Raw genomic sequence first — 20218 nt, 5'->3', positions numbered from 1 at the left:
ACTGCTGTTGAATCGAACGAATAGGCGGTTAACAGTAGACTGTTGATCGCTGCAGAATCGAAGATATATCCATACTGCCTGGATTTCCACTACAACCGTCAGGCCCGCGTTACCTATCCTTCCATCCGTATAGTGGCTCTGTTGGTGCTGACGAAGTGCTTGAGAGCCCGGTTGGGTGCTGACTTGGTGAAGGCATCTGCTGGATTATCGTCACTGTGGATCCAGCGTACTTCGTGAAGTTTACGTCGTTTATACGACTGTCGTAGGGCTATTATATCGATTATCAACCTCTTCTCCTTGGTGGTGCCTAGCTTAACCAGGCATTCGTATAGCGAATACGAATCCGTACAGACGATCAGTGGGATCGTTGGCAGCTGTAGGTGGGTAGTGATGAGGTTGAGGGTGGTGGATAGGGCGTAGGCCATATCTACGCCAGCGACCATACCGTACACCTCGGAGGCCAACACACTGCGTGTGACCCTCTTGCTCTTGGTGGAGCTGAAATGGATGATATTGCCAGCAATAGTGAATTCGTCGCTGTTGGTGCTGCTGGTGCTGGCGCTGCTGGCGCTGCTGGCGCTGCTGGCAGCAGCCGGCACCTCGTTGGCCAGTATTATCACGAACCCTAGTTGTGAGGATAGATCGCTGTTGTTGGCGAAGGATCCGTCAACAAACACGTAGAGCTTGGCTGTCGATAGGTCGAGTGGTATAAACGTAAGGCTGCGATCTAGCGATTCCATCTGCCACTGGATACGGCGATTGAGGTTCTTGATATCCTCTGGTGATGGATCCTGGTGTTGTGCAGCAACCGATAGATTAAAGCAGGCCTCGGGTTGGCAGATTGACGCGATGTAGGCGCCGCGGGCCCGTTGCTTAACGTACTGCTGCTTTGCAGTAGGCTCGTCAGCTGTAATAAGCTGGAGCTTCTTGCCCTGATCTTTCTGCCGTAATGTGATGGTATTACTGGCTGTATCGCTGGCAGCCAGGCTGACGATCCCACCGTTAAACACAAGTGGTTCGTTAACAGTTAACGTCTGCTTCGGTTTGGCAGTGAAGGCAGCCTTCTGCAGCTGCTCGTCCTCTCGCTGTGAGAAGGCCTCGTCTGACAGGCCGAGGGTATCGTCGGTTTGCATGCTAACGCAGCTGAAGTCTGGATTCGTTGGCGATGAAACTAACAGGCAGGGGTTGTATGACGATGTAACCATCTGGAGATTCTCTCTGTGGTGCCTGTGGTACGTTGCCTACTAGTGGGTGCCAGCCTCTGCGATGCCGTATAGTGGTTTCACAACTTCTATAATGGTTCCAGGTGGATACTGATTGCGGATCTGTGCTGGCAGATAGGCGAGGATCGTGCGGTTGAGCTCTGTTTGTGACTGTATATAGGCCTGGACGATGTCTTGCAGCTATAACGTTGCTCTAGGCTTGTTAGAAAGTAGGGATGGAGCAAGTGCCAGGATTAACTGTTGGCTGGCCTGCTGGATAGTAGGCGATTGGGTGAGGATGGCCTCCTTTCCGTCGTCTGTATATCCCTGTATAACGAGCCTGGACTTCTCGTACGGCGTATTAGTGGTCTTGCCCTTAATCTCGTTGACGATGTGCGACTTAAAGATCCGTATACCACCATGTTGGGCCTCGTTAAACAGTATAAATCTAAATACGCCTCGATTAATAAGTGTATTAACCTCCTTCTTGTCAGACTGTTGGAACGGCGGGCCTGGTGTTGTAATTACACCCTGTTGGCGTAGTTGGATCGCCAGCAGTAGGTCTGCCTGTTCCTTGTTGGATAGGAAGGTCTGCTATACATCTGTCTTGTAGGTGAATTGATCGAAGAAGTAGACCGTCAGTAGTGGGCGCTTCCGCGGGCGGCCCGGGCGACGTCTGACTGTCGCCGGGCTGGGCGTCGGATCGGGCGCCGGGTCCGGGTTGACGACGATCTCGTCAGCGGTCCGTTCTTCCGGCTGGGCTGGCTCTGGCGCTGCTGCTGCTGCCGGCTGGGCCACTACTACAGCCTCGTCTGGATCTTCGTAGTAGGGTTTCACAACAGTGGATCGGAAGGTCCTCGGGCCATGAGGTAGATCAACAGTGCAGTCTTCGCCATTAGTAGCGATTAATCGGAACGGGCCCTGCCAGCCCTGCTTCTCTCGCCACACTCGTACCAGCGACTGTATCGGTAGATCCAACGTAGGTTGGGTATCTGGGCCGTTGCGGGCAGCCAGGGCATCGGCCACCTGGCGGCGGGCGTGAATTCGTCGTACTTCGTCGGTTGCCTTCTGTATCGCTGCTGCTCGTTAGGCAACGTTGGGCGAGGGTGCAGAATCGTCTACCACGCGTGGGTAGGCGCCGAATACAAGCAATGTGGGCACTAGACCGTTGGGCCCAGCTGTATCGTTGATTGACTTGACTGCTGCTTGGAGGGCTGCTTCTGGGCTGGCAGTTGGATCCTCTGCCCGTATTATCTCGTAGGCCCGGCGCAGCAGTGCGTGATATCTTTCCACTTTGCCAACGCTGTTGTGGGCTTCCACCGGGATCTCCTTGACGGAAATACCCATCGATCTAGCAGACTGCCTGAATTCGGCCGATCAGAAGTTAGTTCCAGCGTTAACGACGATCCAGTCAGGTGGGCCTTGGTATACGTCGATCCAGCACAATCGAAGTGCTGCCCACGTTTCTTTGGCGGTTAGATTCTCAAGGAATCAGGCTGCGTTAAACGCAGTGGCTGTATCAACAACGTGGAGGACGGGCCTGCTGTCTAGATACAGCACGTCGATTACCACCTGGTAGTTAAATAGGTAGTCGTCGTGAAGTGTGAATTTGAACCTGGCTGGGCTTGGGCTGTGAAGTTGGCAGCGCTGACAGACCTTTGTTAGTTGTTCGATAGCTGCCAGTTCGACTGGGTGGCCTGCCTGCTGGAGGACCTTGTGAAGACGTTGGATTAACGGGTGCCTGAATCGGCGGTGTAATCGCCGTAGTTCACCCTCTGTTAGATGGTTCCAGGCCATCCACTGCTCTTTCTGATGGTCCAGCAGCATCCATAGATGACCCCATTTTCGTACGACGGGCACAGTGGTATTACCCTGCTGGAGGACGTTGGTGAGGTTGTCGAATCGGATACCTAGTCGATCGAGGTCCTGTAGGCACAGCAGGAATGGGGTGTTGGTGGGTACCACGTGGAATGTAATCAGGCCGAAGGGTGTAGGAACAGTAGTTGTTCCAAGTGATACCAGTGGATCTCCTGATCCAAAGCGAATGTTGGCATTACCAGCAGTTGACGTATCCAGCGTAATAGATGGATCGTCACGTTGGAGCGCAAGGAGCTGCTGATAGCCAGCTGTGGAGAATCTGGCTGCGCCAGAATCGGGCATAATGCCCTGGAACGTCGAGGCAGAGTATTGGTCTTCCAGCGTGAATACATCCACTGGATCACTTGTCTATACTGGCTGGATTAACCGTTGGGGTTGGAAGTCCTCCTTTGTCAATGCGTAGTTGACTGCCTGGTTAGACAGTATAGCTGTGATCTTACTGCCGTTGAGGGCAGTTGGGCTTGTGAAGTACGATGTAGTGAAATACTGCCTACTGTCGTCTTCCTCGTCGTTGCTGTCGCTATCGCTGTTGGTTGTTGTTAATCTTACAGCCTGGCAGTATTACGCGATCGGATCGTCAGCATCAACAGTAGTGGATTCCACGTCGCTGATGCCCTCGATACCTTCCTGCCAAGCGAGGAACTAGCTGTATGCGGCAGTTGATAGATCCTGTACGTGCTGGCTGGCCTTGAAGCGGTCGTATGCCTTGCGCCGCTCGTCTGCTGTATGCTTTGTTGACTAGCAGCCTGGCCGGTTGCAGATGTAGCACTTCTTTATAGCAGGTGGAGGAGGCGTATTTCTACTGTAGCCAGTAGGCTGGTGACGTGACGATTGCCGTGACTGTTGGCGTGACTGTTGGCGACCAAATCTAGAGGTTCTACTACACCTATTATACGTACGGTTAGTCCAATACTGCTCTGGTGGGCCAGCTGTAAATTGCTGCTGTTGTCGCTAGGCTGTAATACCTATTGCTGACTGCAGTTGACTGCAGACTCCCTTGTATGTAGGCGCTAGGCTGAATAGGTAGAGTTTACACTCTCGTACGCCGCAACAGGCGCTGAGCACCTGGTTACGTAGTGCTTCGTTAGACTGGTGGATTGTTGTAAGCGTACGTTGGATCTTGGTAAGCTTATCCAGCAGCAGCTCCAGGTATTCCACCTTGGATTTGTTAGGGTTGTCCTGGATGATGTGAGGTAGGGTTGTACTGCGCTACTCTGCGAGATAGGTCTGGCGTGCCTCTTCCGTCTCGAACTTCTGCTTGATCCGTTGGACTATCGTGTGGAAGTCTAGTGGTATACTGACTTGGTAGAGGTGGTGGTAGTAGAAGGATAGTGCTGGACCTTTCAACATAGTGGAGATAGCGCTGGCAAAGTGGGCTTGTGGTATTCCTACTTTGTAGTAGTTGTTGCGGAAGATAAGCAGCTTGACCTCCAAGACGTCGTACATGCTGCCGCCGTACTTCATCTCGTTAGTATACAGCTTGTTGAGATCTGTAAGCTGTCTGGCTGCAGGCACGTAGTCTGGTACGGTCTGCTGCTGTTGGACAACTTGCTGCTGTTGGACAATGTGGGTGTGGGTTGCAGTAGGTGGAAAAGCTGGGTGCCGGGCAGCCTGGTGCTGGACAGGCGTGTGCTGCCTAGTTGGTTGTTGATCTACTGGTTGATAGACAGTTGGCTGTTGGGTAGTCTGGTTGACAGCATGTGGAATAGTTGGCTGGACTGGTGGAGTGGTAGATGGTGATGCAGTCAGCTGCTTCTGTTGGATATCGAGCTCTTCTACTGTTAGTGGTTGCTGCTGTATTTCGTTGCGGAATTCCAGGTTGGAAATAAGCTGTTGGAACGACCTATTCCTAGCAGCTACTCTGTTGATCTCTTTATTAGTCTAACAGTGGAAAGTATCCAGTTGGAAGACGTCGTATATCCTCTTGGCGATCCGCCCACCATCTGTAGCGATGTAGACGCCATTAGTGAGAAGGTATTCCTGTAGATACTTGACGATCTGCGACGTCGCTGCTGCCTAAGTGGATTCAGGCCACTCGTCTATAGAATGTTTGATCTCCTCCTACAGCCTTCTGCCTGTGAGGTTGTTAATCCTGCACTATTCCATTATAAAGATAATTGCAGAGTTAACCTGCTGCTCTGTATTATCCTCTGCTGCTGGCTTGAACATAGCTATATTGCCCCAGGTTGACTGGTCAACGTAGCTCTGTAGGTTGGGTGGAATAGGTATAGTTGTGCTGCTGTTGGTTGACGTAGATGGAGCAGCGGACGGCGCAGTAGATGGGGCAGGTGATGCCATCTTGGGCGATGTGGTGGATCTCCCAGCGCGAAGCGGTGGATCTTCCAGGCAGGTAGGCTGACAACACCTCGATCACGGGCGTTTCTCTTTAGCCGCAGCGTCAGAGGCGTATACGTTCGTTAGGCGGATTACTGCTGGTCGTCTAGAAGACCTTTTCGCGTAGGCTGGGCAGTAGGTTGAACAAGTGGAAGGTTGAAGTTGAAGTCGTTGTTGTAGAAGTGGAAGTAGATGTGGATGTGGAAGGAGTGGAAGAGCTGCCGCCAGCTGTCTCATGGAGCTGGCTGGTGGCGGCGGCCGGGTGGACGATCTGCTGCTTCCAACTGTATAGAAGAGCTGGCTGCTGCTGCTGGCAGTAGTGTATGGAATAGCTGCTGCCAGCGGCAGTGTGGAAGAGCCGCCGTTGCCGCTGTTGACCCTGTTGAAGTCGGGTTTTCTCGGCGTAGTTGGCTAGGCCGCGTAATTACCGTTAGTTGACGTGATCGTTGACGTGATCAAGGGGAAAAGTGAGGTTATTGATAATAATCCTTGTCGCCAGGGGTAGTGTGGGTAAGGCTCAGATCTTTTCGCTGGCGACAGCGCCAATTGCCTATTGCCAGTGACTTGTGCTAATTCTGCCGCCACTGACTAAGGCACTTCGTACCGCCGGAATCAGTGGGTTGGCTGCCCCTGACCGCCCACCAAATAAGTTGTACTAGTGCTGTAAGGAGCTGCGATACTGTACGGGATACAGAGCTCTGGGTGACCTGGAATAGATGGGCAGTATTCCTCTGGGTTGCTCCATTGCCAAGGATATACAGAAATATCATCGTCTTCTGCTCAATCGACTGGAATCTAGTGTCTCGGATATAATCGCCCTTTTTCAACCAATCGACGAGGCGGAAGAAGTCGGACTTCGCCAACCGAAAGAGATCTCGAAATTGCCTTTCGTTGCCTTCCAGCTTGGCTCGTGCAAATGCAGCAGCACCTTTCGGCCCGAGTGGGTGGACTCGTCGACGTAGGTCCCCCCTGCTATTATCGTCGAAGAGTACTGACTCGAGGGTTACAGCAGCACTGGCAGAGACTGCAATAGCAGCAGCAGCAGCGGCAGTAGCAGCAGCAGCGGCAGCAGTGGCTGTGACTGCGTGGTAAAGCTGACGGTAGTGATCCATATTGTCTGAATAGTAATTAACTGGAATAGAGAGATCTATCTCTGGCCTCACAACTGGCAGCTGGCGTACCTATTCAACACTGCCAGAAAAGGCGGCAGAAAGCTGGCAATAATCAACAACTATACTCTATGCGGCCTGTCTCAGCCACTGATTCAGAAAGGAACATTGCACAACTCTGGCTTGGAATAGGTCCTTAACTTTGGGTTAGTCTGCCAGCCAAATTGGGGTAAGTGTCCCGGAAAAGGGTTTTCCGTCATTTTGTGCACAGCTTACATCAGCTGGCAATAGGCAGTTGGCGCTGTCGCCAGCGAAAAGATCTGAGCCTAATAAGGTTAGAAGAAGAAAGTATGTAGGTAGGTAGGTTGGAGGTAGGCGAAGTAGGCGGTGAATAGGGGGACTGCGTGATGGACGCTCTCCAGCTAGGCGGAATCAAAGCCCGTTTCTTCTGGAGATTCGAAGGTATCGCGAGATCCTAGGCAGGCTGGTCGGAACAGACTAAATGGGATCCGCGATAGCTTCGTTAGCACAGTACCGTTAGATCTACCTGGACCGGTCGGAACGGATAGGGGGATCAACAGCGACTGTCTCTTCTGCTTAACCTTGCTGATCTGCGGTATCGTGGTTGTAGCAGTGAAGCTATCCACGAATCGTAGTGGTTGTGAAGTTAACCACTGATCAGTGTTGGAATCACAGGGTATCTGTTGTATACAACAGGACTGCCCGTATGGGCTGGAGCTCGCCGAATATCAATATGGTATATTCGGAAGCTGTAAATCGGTATGTAGAAGGGAAAGTAGAAGGTTGGCAGCAGCAGCAGCGGAAGTGTAGATATAGCTGTTGGCAGCCCAGAGACGTAATCTCCGGGCTCCGCTGCTGCGGCCGCTGCCGCGGCCGGCGGCCGGCAGCTGCTGCTGACCGCCTGCCCGTATTCTGGTCACGTAATCCAACAAAAAGAGCCCGATCATCGGATTTTCCTACAATAGAGTCGATTGTCTACATTATGGATGTAAAAATCTTCCTGTTTTCAAGTCGTGGTCGATGATTCCCAGAAAGCAAACTCCAGATATTCTTCGTCAAATAGAATGGTTTCTGATATATTTAGCCCTGCCATTGATGGAATCCGTTAAGATAGCCGCCGAACATAACTCGGAGGAAGTTTCTAAATTGGGTCCTACATGTGAATATTGGTGTGGCATCTGGCTTTGGTCTACTGTCCAGACGAAGTTTCGTCTGGACAAACGGGCCACTAGGTATTAGAATGTCGCCATTTCACGCTTGAAACGAGGCTATTTCAACAGAAATCTTTTTTGGTCGGAGTAATGACAGAAAACACTGGCGAAGCTCTTGGCTGCATTGCTAGACTTGGCAAGTTTCACGCACAAGGTACTGCCTTCATCCGGGATGACGTCAAAACGCTTCGGCTTCTTGAACTGAACCTACGCAATAACCTGGCGCCTCTCCCTCAATCGTTTAATTGGTAAAAAGTAATAATATCATATGGCTTCAATGGCCTAATATCCAATGATCTCAGTTGCTTCAGCAGTGACTCTGTATGGGCATGAAGGTCCATATTGGGCGCCATCAACCATTCTTCGCTGCTACTAGGTCTGTGATGTGTTGTGAAAAGATCCATAATTTACACTGAGATATCAAATTCCCTTTCGTTGCGAACACATCCACTACATCTGCACTCAAATGAGTCAAACGCAAGGGGGAATTTCACTCTGTATGTGCAAAATAAGTCTTACAAGAATAAAAACAGATATAAGTCTATTAAAATCACGGTATCTCGATATATAGTAAAGTGTGCCTACGCCTAAGTCACGAACTCAATGACACTGCCAGGACTAGCTGGCGTGTGAGGGAGCGTTTTTTCCTTCAAGGAATAGTATCACCTTCCTAATGTTTTGAAATTGTTACCCCTGACTTTAGACTTTTCTTCGTTCTTCTAGCTTTTCCTAGCTGAAGGTCTTGAATATTTAGCAAAGCAAAAATAAAACACCCGCACCAATGATTCCCTATTAATCACACTGTGTATCAATAGTACGCGTCAGAGTGTCTTACTGGCAACTGAACTCTTGCTCGGTACCCAAAGCGCTCTTGGAGTACACCTGCTTTAGAGGAAACGGGCAAAGTGGTCGTTGGATGATGGGATTGGTATCGACGCTTGTCGCTGTAAGCGTATCAGGGGCGATGTCGCTCTCCACCCACTGAACCAGCGACTCAAATGTGGTATCCGGATACCCACCAGGACCTCCATAGCAATGATGGATACCTGGAGCGAGAAACAGACGGTAGAAGCTCTTTACATCTGAGTCCAAAGACATGACTTTTTCGTAGTAGTCGACGCTTCCGCGAGCGGGTATGACACTGTCGGCCTTAGGAAAAAGTTAATATCTCAAAGAAAACGGGGTAAGAGAGTGTGATCATGAGGAATACATACCATTCCATGATAAGTGATCATTTTGCCTCCATGTTGGTGGAATGCCGACAGGTCAGGTTCATTCGTGGCCAGAATAGAGTCGTATTCCTTAGACCCGAGATCGAAGATTCGGTCAAACTCGTCCTGCGTTAATCCAGTCACAGGAGCGCTGGAGTTTTTCAGGACAAACAGTTTAATCCAATCAGAAAACAGGCCTGCATTTCCAGCGGTGCAAGTTCCGTTTGCTTTGCAAGTGGTCGGAACGACTGAAATGTCGGTTATTGATCCAGTCAAGATGGCATCCTTGTTTGGGCCGAACCAAATGGACGAATTGTCTTTTCGTTTCGCGCCGTCCCACTAAAGATGTAGTACTTAGCATGGAACTCAATGGGAAATAATTTAAAGACTTACTGCGCCGCTGATAACTTGCGCTGCTCCAAGCGAAATTTCACGTGGAGTGCCGAAGTTGGTGCAGTTGATTACTGTTCCAACCAAGCTCATAGGATCAAAGTCGCACGATCCGATGTCACTGAGAATTCCATCCATCAGGCCATCGTCGCCATCGCATGCCTTTATGGCCGCTGCAGTAAGGGCATCGATCTCGCAAGAAGGTGGATACTCTCTCAGCAAATCCATGAGGAAAGCAGGGTACGCATTTTGCATGGCAATGGAATTCCAGTTAATGGCCGGTGCAGCAGCTGCAATGCCATCGTAATCGTTAGGGTATTTCTGAGCCAACATGAGACCTTGCCGACCACCTTGGGAGCAACCGGTAAAGTAAGAGTACTTGGCAGGTTCTCCGTAGAAAGCGGCGGTAATACTCTTTGCAATAACTGCGGCTTCATGAAGCGAGTCCGACGCTAGGTTTTGAAGGAGGCGAATATTCGGCTTGCCCTCTTCAATAAGACCCCACTTCGCCGGAGTTACCTCAGATCCAGAACTGAGCCCAGCGTCGGTCGAAACTGTAGCGTAGCCTTCACCAACAGAAGCAGTCATGCCCATCAGTCCAGCATAGTGCAGTCCGGCTTGCCACCCGGCACCGCCAATGGCTTGCAGTCTACCATTCCAATTTTCGGTTGGTAGCCATACCTGTACGTTAACCAAATCGTTACCGCCAGGGTGGGTGTAAGATATAGAAACGTTGCAAAAATTGGCGTTGGTAACGTTGACCGCGCCGTGGTTAACGTATGCGCCAGTTCCAATATTTCGAGAAAGATTGGCGACAAGATTGGTCTCTAACGACAAGAAATCGACACCGGAAAGCGCCGGATAAGGGACATTGGCTGCAGAACAGCCAGATGAAGAGATAGTGCCATTAAATAGTGAAGGTATCATGTTGGCCTGAGCCTGAGGCGTGAAGGAGTGGCTGTGTTTTAGGATGTAATGGAAGGTGTTGACTCATGTGGCAGGATATCGGGGGAACAATAGCTTTTATATCTCGTCGACTGCAAATACATTAATTATGGTGCATTCTCCGCCGCGACGACACCAGCATGTCCCCCTTATGCAGATACTGCTGAACTCCTCCATATATCCACATGGGATTATTGGAAAAGACTCGAGCAGCCTACGGGGCTTACTCAAAACCTGCCCAAAAGAAGGGTTCCCTGTGATTGCGGCCAAGGAACTAGTGGTAATAGAACTAAACGAGACACGATCCTGCTGCCGGCAGTTCTTGGCTAGGGACGGGGAAGTTCTTGGTAATCAATCCGACCAAACCCTCGGATTGAATGCGCGTATCAGTAGCACAAAAATTGGGGACCAGTATACGTGCACCCGAGCAAATAGTAAATGGCGCATGAGAAATTAATACGATACGAACAATAATTCTTCCTACCCTATAAGACACGGAAAACACCACTCAAAACGTGGGCTAAGAAAGTCATTGCGGGAAGGGACGTCACCTATCCCACCACGCGTTTGGCTATTGAAAGATTTACATTTGTCACGACCACAGCGAGGCCGTGTGGCGCGAGTATGGCGCCTGTGTGGCTGTGGAACACTTCTGTTTCAGAGCATCGGCCTGGCCAGATTTCACAGCGCAATCCTCTCAGGAGGGAACAAACTGTTATTGCAAAAAAATCATAACCATTTATACGCTTCTGGCTCATCACATGTTTCAAAGATATTTCCATAAGAGCAGTCAATAAAATAATGTGTCTGCTGGGCTACTCAACCAGAATACTGGCAGCAGTCAGGCCCGGAGATTCTACCTCCGGGCTGCCAGCGGCGATATTTTCAACTGCTGAGTTACAAAGAGCCTTTCCTAGCAGAATTCACTGCATAACGTTTAAGCCGCCGTAGTAAAGTTGAGATGACATTTTATGTATTTATTCGTTATACTTGCCTGATTATTAGGGTGTAATGTCTTCATCCGTGGACCGACCGAAGAGTGTCAAGGGGAAATTACGACGACGCGTCTAAAACTCCATCCTTCTGACCTGTACCTATCTGTCACAGATGTGAGTTGGTAAGACGATTAAAATCAACATTTTGGCATACCAATACGCCGCCAAATATGTTCATTCGTCACTTGTGTCATGAAGTCACCCGTTACTCAACGAGATGCTATATTATAGGGTAATACGTACTGTGGTTTGCTTCCGTAGAGGGTGAACTATACTAGACCGCTTATGGGGGGCTAGAATATTGACTACCACCAAATACGCCGCCAAATGTGTTCATTCGTCACTTGTGTCATGAAGTCACCCGTTACTCAACTTAAGGTTTATTTATCGCATTCTGTTCCAGTCCAAACAGAACCCAACGTCTATCAGTATAACTAACGCTCTCATTGCATATGTTGTTCATCCCACCTATGTGTTTATCATGAGACAAATCAAGTCTGTTTCTGTTGTACCAATTGATCAAGGTGCCAGAAGTAGGAGCCAAAGCAATAAGGGTTTACGGCCTTCATAAGCTCATTGCCGTTAAACTAACAAGCAGTAACGGTTGCTCTGCAATTCATGGGGCAAGGGACTGGTACCAAATCACATAATGGTTGGGAGTGTTCTCAATATATACGTCGAGCCGTTTTGTGTTCTCAAAAGTCGGCTTGCAAGTTTCCCAACCACAGGGCTACGTCACGGGCATTCACGTAACTGAGTCCGAGGTACTGACAAGTCTTCTTATCAATGTCGGTCTGGACTGTGTGCACCGCGACAATTCATATGGGCCCTGGACTCTGTGGGGTTATAAGGAACGGAGCGCATTTGTGGAGCTCGCGGAGTGCGCCTGTCAATACTGCGACTCTACTAGTGCTCTTCCACGAATCAACGATGCCATCATACTGCAGCCAGATCCACATGTGCAATGGCAATTGATAAGTTAGAGGGTCTCAGAGGTTAATGACTCAAAAACCAACCTCGACAGCGATCGATTCACCGACTGTTCTGTAGCTGAGAACCCGGATGCATTCCTCCGATGGATATGGCCCCAAAGGTGGAGTTGATTTGATGTGATAGTCTCCCAAGGTCTGATCATGTGTGAATATAGGGAGTGGCAGATATGCAAGAATGTGGGTTACAGCTTCCACCAACCTAGTGCATCAGTGCTGGGGGGGCTGTAGATTAAGGCGATAGAAGTGTCAAACACACGAGCATCATTTCCGGACACGTTTTCAGCCTGTTGGCTGGAGGGTTGCAATGCGGCAATGCGGCACGGTACTATGTTTCATTTCTTGGCTCTTCACCTCCCACTTGTGTGCCCTGGCTTGAAGCTTCACATCCGGACGTCTGTCATCTCCCAGAACGCAGTCAGGCTGCAAGTGTCCTGACCAGATCATAAGAATGCTCAGAAGATATCTACTCTCGGCAGATGTCTGGCCGGTTTGACGTCCGTATACTGATTATTCTATTTTCTGAGAATAATCAAGATTTGTAATAGCTTGATGTCACATAGATCCTGAAATATCTAACTTTGTGGCTAGTCTAGCCGAGAGACTGGGAGGCTTGGTCCGAGTTAATCAACCCTGACCCTACTGATCAGGGAAAGATTGCCACGGTGATGACAGACATCAATCATCACGGGCCACCCGCTGAAGTTTAAATTCTAAATAGGAACATACCAGGCTCGTCACGCCATGGGTTTGGGGAGCGCTAAGCATGGTTTAGCGCAATGGCGCAAGGAATGTGGGAAGGGAGGTCCCGTCCGTCGTCCGGAATAACCGGCTGAAAGATGATCATACACTAGACATATTTACATACCTTGCGATGACGAGCTTAAATGCGGTCTAGGGCTCCGACAGCGAACCCATCTGCAAGACTTGGCGTGGCTGGACAGAGTGCTTGAGTCAGGCAAGAAGGCTGGCTTATCAGATAGCGCGGCTGTGGCGTTAGCGTAGCCCAAGTCATGTTATCTGCGAGCACTTGTTCAACGGGGTTTCATTATCCGCGTGATGGGTGATCAAGTTGACTCGTCATTTTTCTTTTTTGCAGCTTATTGTTTAAGATTCATCGACAATTACGTCAACATCCAAGTTCTGGGTCCATTCCGGCAACCCGTCGGACCCGACAGGCGTTAAACGTGGTCCGACTCAATCGATCCACAGCTAACCCCAGCCAAAGGCACACCCGCGCGGGCGGACTTGAATCGCACGCGCACTACACGTGGTTAGCCGAGAGGTGATAACGGGCGGGGTATCTGTCAACCTTGTTGGGGAAGCAGCAGAGCTGCAGGTGCTAAGTGGAGAGATGATGGAGTGCGTAAGCAAACGACCATGGCATTGATTGCGTTTTCATGTATTGATGAAGCAGAATGGTCTATAATTCAATGAGCCAGGGAGACGACCGGAAGGGTTGCACGGCCTCACCGCAGGGTATCTCAATGTGAAACCTTGACCCAGCAGACATCGGACGAACCAATGGACCATCCCACTGGGTCAGGGTTCATGATTCAGACCTTGCCTCACTCCGCCCACATTGCCAGTCGCTCATGCCGGATTGGGCTGCGAGTGCTCATAGCGTTTTACCTTGTTTGGAGGCTGTTGCAACCCCAACACAAGAATATCGCGTGGGTCGAATCAACATCAGACGTACACATGCATGTGCAATGCTCGTGGGCTTTATGCCAAGAAACAATTGACAGATTCACAGGGCCAACGTACATGAAGGCCTAGTCAGATATAGACATAGTCCAACAGTGGCGGACTCCATGATTGCCCTTCGAATCTTGGGTCGGACAGTCGCATCGACCCGAATCGTGGTGAACCTGCATACATATGTGACGGTCAAGTTCCTGTTGCTTCGGCCTTTAAGTCCAGTTTGTTTGGGATCGCCAACGGCCGCATCTGGAAACCATGCTCCGTGCCCCTCAAATCGCACTGTTGCCGAGCTGGATTCTTCTCTTCAGATAAACGAACCTCCGATGGTCCCGATTATTCTGCCTCTTCTCCGTTTCACGTTGCCATGAAAAGCCTCCTGAAGTGGTCCCTCGCGCTGGTGCCATGGGTAGCTGTTACCGTCCACGGCCAAGACAGTACCGGTTCAGTAACTTCACCGTTGGATATCCTATCACAGATTCCTGAATGTGCTGTAAGTATTCCCCTCTCCATCTTGAAGTCAACATAGACTCACATGTGAGCAGGTTTCTTGTGTAACGAGCTCGTTCCTCGAATCAGGATGCCCGCTGGACAATGTTGCTCAGTGCATCTGCACCAATGCCACTCTACTGGAGGGCATGTCTGGATGCGTTCAATCGACATGCATATGGCAAGATCAGTTGAGTATGTTCCAGACACTACTTGCCACAGATCAGTTCCGAGCTAATGGCCTGCAGAGTTGTCTTACATGACAGATGATCTTTGCCATTCCTACCCGCATGCCTCCCGAAATATCGAAATAAAGCTGGTGGTGGCGGTGCTAGCTTTTGTCACATTCCCCATAGTGGCCCTGAGATTGCTTTCTAGATGGATTATAGCAAGTCGGCTCGAGATAGACGATTGGATGACGCTGGCCACAGCTGTATGTCGACTTCACGTCAAGATATCAATTGGTGCGATGGCTGACAAATACTGTTCAGGCAATCCTGGCCGCAACTCTTGGGTGCGTCGTTGCAAGTAGGTGCATAATAACCTCCTAGTCTTGATCCGCTTGCTAACACTGTGAAGGTGCTGATCTTGGATTCGGACTTCACTACTGGAACGTTAATCCTGCAAACGCCCAACGTATTATCCAGGTAAGTCTTGACTGGCCCATTCGGGCATGGTTCAAGCCGTAACTAAGTGTCGAATAGCTTTACTACGCTGTTCAGATGCTCTATATCGTCGTTCTGATACTGGCTAAACTGTCAATCATCGCGCTTTACGCTCGCGTCTTCCCAAACCGCAAGTTTCAGCTTCTCAACAAGCTTGTCTTTGTGTTTCTCGTTGGCCATGGATTGGTCTTTTTATTTGTCATCATGTTCGAATGCACGCCGATCGCTGCCATCTGGGACCGAACCTTGGAGCGAAAATGCGTGAATCTCAACGCGGTAGCAATGGCCAGCGCCATTCTGAGCATTGTCGAGGATATCGTCATTCTTGTCATGCCCGTCCAACAACTCAGCAAACTTCAGTTGGGTACGAAAAAGAAGTTCGCTGTCGGTTTCATGCTTAGTTTGGGATCTTTGTAAGTCATGCTCTCCTCCACATTCGCAGAAAACCGGATGGCATTGCCAGAAATTACCCCGAGCTGACTTTGTGTGTAGTGCCTGTATTACTTCAATTATTCGTCTGCGCTGGCTCGTGTTGTTTGCTGAATCGTATGATACTACCTGTAAGCCGATACCAAAAACGTAACACTTTGACTCAAGTCGCTCATATTATTAGGGGACAATGTCGACGTAGTGACTTGGAGTGTCACCGAGATATCATGCGCTTTGCTCTGCGGTAGTCTTCCTGCGCTACGACCTCTTCTCAAGAAGATTCCCGGGTTTCTTACTACAATTAAAGGCACTCGAACTACTGTTGAAGTCAAAGAAGCCTACAAGAGGGGCAGCAGTCACCTGTCTTTCAGAGATAAGGGTCTCATGGTTACGCCACAGCCCCTCACACCTCAACCAACCACACCGGAGCCGGATCTTTCAGAAGACTCATTTATGATCAAGATCCACATTGCAGAACAGCTCGATCCTAGAATGAAGCCGCTTCCGCCACCGCCATTGCAACCGTTTACATACCAGCCGCCTTGGAGAGATAGTGGCGGCCCTCAAACTCCAAAGAGCATCAGGAGTGTCAGGAGGGAAGCCAATGCAGAGTATGAACTGGACTTGAGAGGCGTCGTTAACACAAAGACGTGGATGTAAAGATGTTAAACATATACCCATTTGATAGAGATTTATACCCCATTTGAATTTTAGTTTATAGACATTGCTGAAAGCAAAAATATCCACCATTTGAACATGCAGTAAATGCAAGCCCAAAGTGGCTGGTTAAGCCGCAAATGTAAAAAAAAAACTGAAACATCTCTAGCGACACAATCTAATCCTCTGAACCATGATGCCCTGCTTGGTAAGTAGATGCTAATAATTGAAGCCGAGCGAAGTTACAGGCAGAAATGTGTCTCTCATCGCAGCTTGTGACGCGGCTGTGGAGTTACGGGTGGCGTACCAAGAATGTTGTTGTCCAATCAGACATGGCGTAAGTTTTCGGATCAAATACGACAATTCTCCGAGAAAGCCGCGACCGACCCGCCCGCGGGGGACAAAGCGTCCAAATCGTTCGGACTCTGCGCCACGAGCCCTTCAACGCGCGGTAAGATGCATCGACAAACTCGATGCCCGTGTCTGTCATTGTTGAAAGACGCCAGAAGACGCCATATGCCTGAGACGCTAGTAGTAATGGGAGACGCTATCCCTTTTAATCTCCTTTCCTCTTGTGCATCTCGAACGAACCCCATGCTCGAGGACCGCGGCCGACGCGATTGCGAACGATGAACGATAAAGACGACGACAGCTCCAAGTCCTCAGCATGCAGTGCGCCCACCACGAACGCGAGCGGTGCCGGCTGCTGCTGTGGAACGTGTCGTAAGAACAAGAGAAGGTCCCATAAAAAGTCTCGTAATGGGTGTCAGAATTGCAAACGAAGAAAAGTCAAGGCACGTTTCTCCCAAAGGCCCAACCCTTGCCAACGTGCTTGTAATGCCTCGCCGTGTTACTCTCGATGGCCTCGGCTGACATTGCTGTCTTGTCAGTGTGATGAGAACAAACCTGAGTGCGGCAACTGCTTGAGGTTCTCTATGCACTGCGACTTTGCACCAACGCCCGCGAACCTACTTGCCCAGTCTCCTACCGCATCGTCCCCGCCGACGCCGCCACCGAAGAAACGTGGTCGTCCTCGAAAGGACTGGAACGCAGTCCCGAAACTCCCGACCCCAACAGCCTCCGAACCCGACGCAGCCAAGACGCCGCGCACCCCTGCCCCGATGTTGGTGGAACCCTCTCCATCAAAGCTAAATCCCGACGACCTCGAGCTTCTACACCACTACATGTGTCACACGAGCATCACGCTAGGAGATGCTCGCGTATGGCGAGAGCATGTTCCACGACTTGGCTTCCAGCATCACTACGTTCTTCACATGGTCCTGGCAATTTCGGCACAGCATCTCGCAAGGCTTCGACCAAGCCAGGCAAGGCACTACGAGGCCCTGGCAGACCAACACTCGACCAGCGCTTTGCCAGTGGTAACCAATATCATCCCGCAACTGAGCAAGGAGAATTGCCAAGCGTTATATCATACAACTGTCCTTGTCTGTCTATCGACGTTTGCGAAGAAACCCAGTCCTGGGCATCTCTTAGTCATTGCAGAAGACGGCGAAGTCCCCTGGTGGGGATTGCTACGCGGTGTTCGCATTGTCGTTCAGAAAATGGGCATACAAACCATCATAGCTGGATGGGCGGATGATGGCGTAACTTTTGAACAAACTTGGACCCACTGCCCTACATTACCTGCGCCGACATACAAGATGGTGTATTGGGAGAAACGTTTCGAAGAGCTTTCCGATCTTGTAGCCACCACCCCCGAGCCCGAACGGGCCATGTATACGGAATCAGTCCAGTTATTGAAGGACTGTTTCAAGATGACGTTTGGCACGGAAGCGGAGCCTGAATCACACATCCAGGGCAGGTTTGAAGTTGTCATGCGCTGGCTATATAGCATGAACGACAACTTCGTTCTTCGCCTGCAGCAGAAACAGGCCCTACCACTCATCCTCCTTGGCCACTTCGATGTTCTTGTCCAGACTCTTGAGCACTTCTGGTTTATGCAAGGATGGTCAGCGCATCTTCTGATAGGGCTGCTCCAGACTTTGGAACCCGAATATGCTCACTGGCTTCAGTGGCCAGCAGACCAGATAAAGCGGCCAGGATCCGCAGATCAGGGGGTACTTTCTGTGCAGAAGATGATCGATTGAACGCTTCTCCGCCCCCAAATCCAGACATGGTTTTTGTAATTGCCTAGTCTTACTTCGCCGGCACCACAACAGGATCATCTCTTCAGGGGTCCAAGCCGCCCCTATTTCTGGTCATGGATGTTCAGCACAACAGCGCATCCGAACCTTGAAGCCAAGCTCAAAACCTGGAAATACCGATGCCAACCTGCGTTTAGCAAGATGTTGTCCATGGATCAGTAATGTTTCCTGCTTTCCTGCAAAATTGGAGAGGCTGCCAAGTTTGTGCGGATAGATCTTATGCGGTCTCACAGAAGCCAATTTCCCAATACGCATCACAGTGCCGCAATTCTTCTGGTTGACGGTCATGGTGTCCCGCTGGTGGTGACTGCCATACACTTGCTACAACCTCCAGGCGCAATTTAATCCATCGCGACCCTTAACCCTAAGGTTGGTCTTTAAACCCACGGGTCTGTCAGGACAGTTATTTGACTCGTCGCAGAGTAGACTGGAAACGTAGAGTACGGTTAGATCGTTCATGGAGGACGACCTTTAATCATCTTGTTACGGCCATACTAAACTAAACAGATGATGATATACCTGACATTGGAACACATATATCTGATTTGACTAGATTCCGTTTTACACCACTATAACGAGGAGGCCGGCACTCGGCCCTTGAGTCAAGGCAACGATGTGAAGTTGTGAAGTACTCCTTAGTACGATTAGCGACCTCTCTCGTTACCCCTTGAACTAGTCATCAACTATGTATGGCTACTGAGCATGAGGGCCCTTAGCGTGGTCTTTAGTGGATTAAATCAAGGCGAGATCAGGAATCGAGGTAAAGGAAATAATGGGCTATGTGAGTCATTCTTAGAGATAGAGAGATATGGCCATCTTTGCAAGCCTTGTGCCGAGTAGCAAGATGAAGCCAGACGACAAAACTCGCTTGCCCACTAGCTTGCACGTATCCTTACAATGCCTCCGCAACAAATCCAGTTTCTGACCGCTACTCTGCCAAATCCTGGGGTTCTGGCTCCAATATGTCTCCAGAATCAGTGTAACTTCTTCCTGTAACTTTGCTCTTCCTTGACTGCCTCCGTTGAATACCGATCATATTATACCCCTTGTCACAAGGTTAACCGCAAATCCGGTACGAGAATCCTTCGAATGTTCCACATAGAAAGGGTCCTCTGTGGATGGGATCCAGAGAAAAAAAACCTTAAATCGGGCGGTGAAGAAGTCTATCGTCATTCTCTTGGAACCTAGATGAAAAGGCTGGCTCCGACATGGTCAATGGAAGCGTCCAGACTTTGTCCCCGGATGTGCCTAGCGCTATTAAGTTAATTCTCCGAGCACACGTCCATAAGATCTTCATTTAAACGACCCTAGACGTTAAATTAGATATCCTCCCGGGTTGGGTATATAGTCATCGCAACATTATTTTTTAGCTTCCGAGATTGTGGATGCAGAGGGAATCTTTAGACGCTGCTGGGCAATTTTGATGTAATGCAAAGAAGAAAGGTTGGTATTTAGGAATCGTTGCGATGCCAAGCACCAAGTGAATTGACAGAACGAATCATTATTCATTCTTGCAAGACCAAACATGGAGATATGATCTAAAGACGGCATTCAAGGGGGTTTGAGCTCAAATACACCAAGATTCAATGGGGTTGCTCGGTTTAGACTCGCAAGGACTAATATGCAGTGCCAAGAAACCGCGCAAGACGACTTGTGAGGGCATGTTAAACCACCACGCAGCAAGAAAAATGCATCAAATAACGTCGTATTGAATCCAAAACCCTCGCAGAATTGTTATTTGAATTTTGATTCCTTTTTACATTCTCAATTGCGACTAACGGCGCTTGTTAACGGTGGCGGACGGGGCCGGGATGCCCTGATCGCAAT

The 20218-nt window shown here is 49.8% G+C and overlaps 4 protein-coding genes across 4 annotated transcripts; 2 read left to right on the top strand and 2 right to left on the bottom strand.

The window, feature by feature from the left end:
* Positions 1–1796: 1796 nt before the first annotated feature.
* Positions 1797–4544, bottom strand: EsH8_VI_000169 (uncharacterized protein; the record flags this gene model as incomplete). Its single annotated transcript, XM_083271422.1, has 4 exons — positions 1797–2270; positions 3054–3415; positions 4193–4259; positions 4383–4544. 4 exons carry the CDS (start codon positions 4542–4544, stop codon positions 1797–1799), a joined length of 1065 nt encoding a protein of 354 aa, XP_083126596.1.
* Positions 4545–8586: 4042 nt separating this feature from the next.
* Positions 8587–10283, bottom strand: EsH8_VI_000168 (uncharacterized protein; the record flags this gene model as incomplete). Its single annotated transcript, XM_083271421.1, has 3 exons — positions 8587–8904; positions 8970–9305; positions 9360–10283. The coding sequence occupies 3 exons, from the start codon at positions 10281–10283 to the stop codon at positions 8587–8589; spliced, it is 1578 nt and encodes a 525-aa protein (XP_083126595.1).
* A 4070-nt stretch (positions 10284–14353) lies between these two features.
* EsH8_VI_000167 (CFEM domain-containing protein) lies at positions 14354–16229 on the top strand (the record flags this gene model as incomplete). The annotated part of the gene is made up of 8 exons (XM_083271420.1): positions 14354–14479; positions 14532–14670; positions 14724–14908; positions 14967–15003; positions 15055–15122; positions 15180–15553; positions 15633–15700; positions 15754–16229. The coding sequence occupies 8 exons, from the start codon at positions 14354–14356 to the stop codon at positions 16227–16229; spliced, it is 1473 nt and encodes a 490-aa protein (XP_083126594.1).
* Positions 16230–16855: 626 nt separating this feature from the next.
* Positions 16856–18334, top strand: EsH8_VI_000166 (Zn(II)2Cys6 transcription factor domain-containing protein; the record flags this gene model as incomplete). The annotated part of the gene is made up of 2 exons (XM_083271419.1): positions 16856–17020; positions 17117–18334. 2 exons carry the CDS (start codon positions 16856–16858, stop codon positions 18332–18334), a joined length of 1383 nt encoding a protein of 460 aa, XP_083126593.1.
* Positions 18335–20218: the final 1884 nt, after the last annotated feature.

Source organism: Colletotrichum jinshuiense, chromosome 6 (assembly GCF_051148585.1).
Source record: "Colletotrichum jinshuiense chromosome 6, complete sequence".
NCBI classification, from domain to species: domain Eukaryota; kingdom Fungi; phylum Ascomycota; class Sordariomycetes; order Glomerellales; family Glomerellaceae; genus Colletotrichum; species Colletotrichum jinshuiense.
Note: the sequence above shows the minus strand (reverse complement) of the source record. Positions and strands in the feature narration are given on the sequence as shown.